At 62.1% G+C, this 6,000-nt stretch overlaps 1 protein-coding gene across 2 annotated transcripts in view; it reads left to right on the forward strand.

The window, feature by feature from the left end:
• SNPH (syntaphilin) overlaps positions 1-4,901 on the forward strand; it is a 33,671-nt gene extending 28,770 nt beyond the window's left edge. For both annotated transcript variants that reach the window (XM_042980730.1, XM_042980729.1), the window contains 2 exons: positions 433-582; positions 3,605-4,901. In XM_042980730.1, the coding sequence (XP_042836664.1) occupies positions 433-582; positions 3,605-4,775 (1,321 nt within the window). In that variant the 3' untranslated portion in view covers positions 4,776-4,901. The remainder of the gene's footprint in view (positions 1-432; positions 583-3,604) is intronic.
• The last annotated feature ends 1,099 nt before the right edge of the window (positions 4,902-6,000 follow it).

Genomic DNA, 6,000 nt, shown 5'->3' on the forward strand with positions numbered 1-6,000 from the left:
CACCCCAACTAGAGGACCCCTGAGCTCCCCACTGTGGTCTTCACACAAAAGAGTTTTTATTTTTTTAACGTTTATTCATTTTTGAGAGACCGAGAAAGACAAAGCGTGGGCAGGGGAGGGGCAGAGAGAGAGAGAGAGAGAGAGAGGGAGACACAGAATCCGAAGCAGGCTCCAGGCTCCGAGCTGTCAGCCCAGAGCCCGACACGGGGCTCAAACTCGCCGACCGCAAGATCACGACCTAAGCGGAAGTCAGATGCTTCACCGGCTGAGCCACCCAGATGCCCCCAGAAGAGCTTTAACAGAACCTACCTTCCGGAAGGTCTGGGTGTTCTCATGCCCACCCGGGCTCCTAGAGGAAAGCCTGGCCCGGAGCTGTCTGGTGATGGTTGGGGACCTCTTCCTCCCTCCGCGCTGACATGTGTCCCCACGCAGGCGCTCCATGAAGTACACACTGTGCAGCGACAACCACGGCGTCAAGCCCCCCACTCCAGAGCAGTACCTGACCCCACTGCAGCAGAAGGAGGTGTGCATCCGGCACCTGAAGGCGCGGCTGAAGGACACGCAGGACCGGCTCCAGGACCGGTGAGCCGCTGGCAGAAGGCTGGGGGTGGGTGGGCAGCCCTGGAGACACGCTGCCCTGGAGACCCAGGGCCCTGGGGCACTTCCAGGAGGAAGGAGCCGCTGAGGGCTTCCCGGCACCCGGCCTGCCCTTTCCTTCGGGCAAAGCCCTGGGGGAGCCCCTTTCCAGAGCCCTCAGCCGCCCCTATGCTCCCCTCAGCTGCTCTCCCTGACTGCAGGCAGCTTCCCCTGACAGCCAGCGAGTCCTCCCCACACCCCAAGGTGGTGCTCTCCCACTTTGGGCCTGTCAGCCCCATTTGGCCACTTCTTACCCCCTGGCTCCCTTCCACCTGGGGAGCAGGGCCACAGGGCATCCTTCCTGGCTCACCTTCCCTGTTGGGGGGGGGACACCCCCTCAGCCCCTGTTTGTTTCCACCCAAGGAGTCACCAGTGGGGGGGTGGGGGCTCTGGGCCCACCAGTTCAGGTCCCATAAGCCTTTCTGCTCATCTACTTACGGACGATGTGAGATCCTGAGAAACCTTTCCTGAGCTCCTACCCAGCCCAGGGGACCCCAGCCCCCCGACCGCCCACGGTCCCATCTGAGCTCATTCTCCAGACCTGAGGGCAGACCGTGACCCTCTCAGCTGCTACCTTTCTGGGCCAGCGGCTTCAATCTTTATGACTGAAGCTTCAGGACTGCCCTCTGATCTCTTCATCACCTTAATCATTTCCTCTGCGCTGTGTCAGTTCAAATCCGCAGCCGCTGGGAGCTGGATCCCACGCTGTGCCGGGCACTGAGGGCCGGGGCAGGCCACCGCGAGCATGGCTTCTTTCCTCTTTTTAAAAAACCCTACAGTTTCCCTATCCAAAGTGTACAATTCAGTGATGGTTAGTATAGTCACAGGATCGTGCCCCCATCACTGGTATCTAATTCCAGACTATTCCCATCACCCCAGAAACAAACGCCATTCACAACCGCAGCCACGGCCCAGGCTCCCGGTTACCGCTAATCTTTTCTGTCTTTCTGGATTTGTCTATCCTGGACACGGCATATAAAGAGAAGCATACGCCATGCGTGAGCACCCCTTCCGTGACCAGTGAGTGCTCTGCCAAGTAGCCAATCCGGTTTGGGTTTGTTGTGGTTTTGAACCACAGGAAGTTACAGGTGGCATTCTGTGGGCCTCCTCGTCTGTAGAGTTGGGATTTCTATTTTTAGCTCCCATCATCTTCTCAGTGATGCCCTGGCTCTGCCTGGCCATTTGCACTAATGTCCTCAGGAAGCAGACGGCCCATCACGTCGCTTCCTTTCTGGGGCTGGTCCAGCGGCTGGAGCAGACGTCTGCCCTGTGTGGTTTGGGCACGACGCCCTGGCATGGACGTGCCGACACCTCAAATCCCTGGCCACGCTTGCGGGAACCTGCGGCGCCTCTTTGCTTGCCCCCCTGCCACACGGCCCGCTCTCCGTGTGTTCGCTTTGATACCTGCCTCCTGCAGTCACCTACCTTCTCCTTAAAGAAGCTTCTAGACTCTGTGCTTTTGTTTGCCATGTCCCCACATCCCGAGATGGCCTTGCCCCCATCCTGCTTCCTTGGCGAACTCCTCCTTCGAGGCTCGGTTCAAATGTAACGTCCTAGACGGGGTGGGGAAGCCACAGCTCCCTGGCCTGGGGTCCTACTGGCTCCAAGGAGAGAGGGGAAGGGCCCGGCCACACTGAGCATGCCCAGTCCCTTCCTCCAAGCTCGCTCTCCCTCCCAGGACTCCGCGCCAGTGCAGAGGGTATCCGTAGAGTGAGTCCCAGTTAGGGTCCCCCGTGCCTGCTGGTACATCTAGTATTGCCACTCTGAGCAGCTCCATCACGGAGTTGTGTCCTTTTGGGTGGTCCAGTCCGCTGCTTTCCAGATAATGCCATCGCCGACCTTCACGGCCACCACAGCCCCTCATCCCGGTCCCTGTGACCATGAGTCCTGGCCTCATTTCCTGAACTGCACATTCCATCTGACTCTGAAAAGCGCGTGGCGCTTGATCTGGAATGATATCCCTGGTGGACTCCTGACCCTCAGAGTGATGGCCTAGCCACGCGTGGATTGCATTTCCGTGAATTCGGGGCATGTGGGCCGCATGGCTGGGAGGGATGCTGCGGTGGGCACCCCCCGACCAGACTTCCCGTCTCAGGAATGGCTTTCCTCCGTCCTCACTGCTTTCACTGCGTCCTGTCCGATCTCGCGCTGCCTTTACCTCCAGACTTGATAGGATGTTTGCCTAACTCGCCTCCGTCCCCCGCACCCCGGATTCATCTGTGACTCGGGGGTTTCAGACGCCTGTGTCTGGTGTGCCTGGCACGTGCCTCGCCTCTTGGGAGTGGCCCGTGCGTTTTTGTCCATCTTTTGGGCCCACCCTCTTCATAGTAGATACACAGCAGAGACATTGAGTGTGACTAAAAGAGGGCCATCTGTTGTCATCACTTGCCTCTGTTCCACCCTCCACTCTTCATCCCCCCACTTGAGGGAAGGTGTGAAATCGGCAGCCTCCCCCCACATGGCGACTGGAACATCCCTCAGCAAAGCAAAGCGGCCCACGGCCTGCCCCCGCGTCCCCGGCCCGGTGTCCCTCCGCGGACAGTTTTCAGCACCGGATTTCATAGGGGGCCGTGTTCCTTCCCCTAGAGCGGAGATTTTAGGTTTAGTTTTTATTGTCACGCGTTAAGATTTTAAAGTGGATGTGTTTGGTTTTTATAGCAGCAGCATATATGTATACACTGAGCGTTTTTCTTGTCTAATCTCTTCTGTAGGTGATGGATTTAAATGGGGACAGTCGTCTGCATTACGGCCTCCAGGGCTGGGGATGCAGAGGGGCCCGAACGTGTCTTCTCCCCCCCAAGAGGAGGCCCCCTTGGCCGCCCCCTTACCCCCCGTGGAGCAAGGAGGAGGCACTGAGTCAGGCCTTGTGTGTTCCAGCCCTCTGTCCTTAGTGACGGCCCCTTCCTTGCTTGCCCTTGGTGGTGGTGACGGGCCAGGCAGTGAGCGTGTGTGTGTCATCTGCTCGCAGGGACACGGAGATCGATGACCTGAAGACACAGCTGTCGCGCATGCAGGAGGACTGGATCGAGGAGGAGTGCCACCGCGTGGAGGCCCAGCTGGCCTTGAAGGAGGCCCGCAAGGAGATCAAGCAGCTCAAGCAGGTCATTGACACGGTCAAGAACAACCTCATTGACAAGGACAAGGGGCTGCAGAAGTACTTCGTGGACATCAACATCCAGAACAAGAAGCTGGAGACGCTGCTGCACAGCATGGAGGTGGCCCAGGACGGCATGGCCAAGGAGGACGGCGCCGGGGAGTCGGCCGGTGGGTCCCCCGCCCGCTCCCTTACCCGCAGCTCCACCTACACCAAGCTGAGTGACCCGGCCGTGTGCGGGGACCGGCCCCCCGGCGAGCAGCCCGGGGCTTCGGGCGAGGACGGGGCTGACAGCGGCTTCGCGGTGACCGACGACACGCTGAGCCGGACGGACGCGCTGGAGGCCAGCAGCCTGCTGTCGTCGGGCGTGGACTGCGGCCCCGAGGAGGGCTCGCTGCAGGGCGGCTTCAGCCTGGGCCCCCGCTTCCCTGCCAGCAACACCTACGAGAAGCTGCTGTGTGGCACGGAGGCCGGCGTGCAGGCCAGCTGCGTGCAGGAGCGTGCCATCCAGACAGACTTCGTGCAGTACCAGCCGGACCTGGACACCATCCTGGAGAAAGTGACCAGGGCCCAGGTCTGCGGGGCGGTCCCCGAATCGGGGCACGGGTGCCCGGAGCCGGAGCCCCGCCCCCCGGGGCCCAAAGACCCCGACTTGGCCGTGGTGGTGACGGTGGGTGACGAGCTCGAGGCCCCTGAGCCCGTCACCCGAGGGCCGAGCCCGCACCGGCCCGGCGCCGACCCCAGCCCGTCGGTGAGCGTGGCGTGCCCCGTGGAAGACGAGGAGGAGGTGGCCGCGGCCGAGAAGGAGCCCAAGAGCTACTGGAGCCGCCACTACATCGTGGATCTGCTGGCCGTGGTGGTGCCGGCCGTGCCCACGGTGGCCTGGCTGTGCCGCTCGCAGCGACGCCAGGGCCAGCCCATTTACAACATCAGCTCCCTGCTGCGGGGCTGCTGCACGGTGGCCTTGCACTCCATCCGCAGGATCAGCTGCCGCTCGCTGAGCCAGCAGGGCCCGGGCGGGCCGGGCGGCGGCTCCCAGCTGTGAGGGGTCCGCGTCCCCGCCAGCGGCTCCGGCGGCCCGACCACTGATTGTAGGGGTGCCGCTCTCCCCTCGCTCGTTCCCAGAGGGCAGCATCTTACTTGTTTGGTCTCGGGTTTGGAAGTGGTTTTGTTTTTTTCTGTTTTTTTTTTTTTTTCAGGATGTGAACCGTGTCAGGGGGCTGAGAGTCGGGGTGGGGGGAAGGCGTCCCAAAACTTTGAAGGGAGACAAGGGAAGAGAGACCGAAGGCAGGGAGGCACGCCGATTGTACGAACTGCAGACAGAGGAGGTAGCGAGGTCCCCCCGGCCCAGCCCTGTCCTCCTGGACCTTCCTGCGGGGCGGCCCTGGCCCACAGTGTCTCTGGTGTGTTGATCTGGGGAGGCTGGGCCTGAGAAGCCTGGAGCCTCCCTGCCCCCCACCCCCACGTCCTGTCTGGTGGCCTCCCGCCCACGCCTTCTCTCTCAGGCCGCCCCTTGCCCTGGGTCCAGCCTCCTGGGCCAGCATCATCTCCTCACCCGGAGGCAGCCGCCTCCCAGAGTACAGGCAGCTGGCCCGGGACTCGGAGCCGTGTCTGCAGCCACCGGGTCTGGCGTCTTCAGGCCGCTCCCGGCGCTGGGATTCAGAAGCGTCGTCCAGGCCGTGGGCACGGGCCAGAGGAAAGACCGCGAGGGGCAGGAGGTGGCAGAGCGCAGCGTGGGTTCTCTGTGTTTGTTCGTCCTAGACCTTCCCTGGGATCCGGTCCCCTCTCGGCGCAGATCATTCCTCCCACGACAGCCGAGCCAGACAGGCCAGCGCCGGGGGCCGGAGCGCACACCTGAGCCCAGCTCCCGTCCCGTCCCGAGCCTCTGCCAGCACCCGAGGAGGAGGCAGGGGCCGGCGGCTCCAGGGGGCTCCTCCAGCCTTCCGAGATGAGGCCCCGCCACCGTGGGGACAGTCCTCAGCTGGTTTGAGAAGCCACAGGCCACGACCGCCCCTGGAGCTCACCCCGACTTGCTCTGGGGGCTTCAGGCCCAACTTCTGCTTTGCACTATGTTCACTTTGGGGCTCGGTTCTCACGCACCCCAGCGTCTCCACTGAGGGGTTGTTTGCCTTCGAGGGCGAGGGTTCCTAAACTTTGACCTATCTGCCTCTGGAAGGAATTCCAGCAGGATGGATGGCAAGATGGGATACTGAAGCCATGATGTTCGTCCAGGCCAAAGCAGGGTGCCCTGGGATGTCTCCCAGGCAGGG

This window comes from Panthera tigris, chromosome A3 (assembly GCF_018350195.1).
Source record: "Panthera tigris isolate Pti1 chromosome A3, P.tigris_Pti1_mat1.1, whole genome shotgun sequence".
NCBI classification, from domain to species: Eukaryota; Metazoa; Chordata; class Mammalia; order Carnivora; family Felidae; genus Panthera; species Panthera tigris.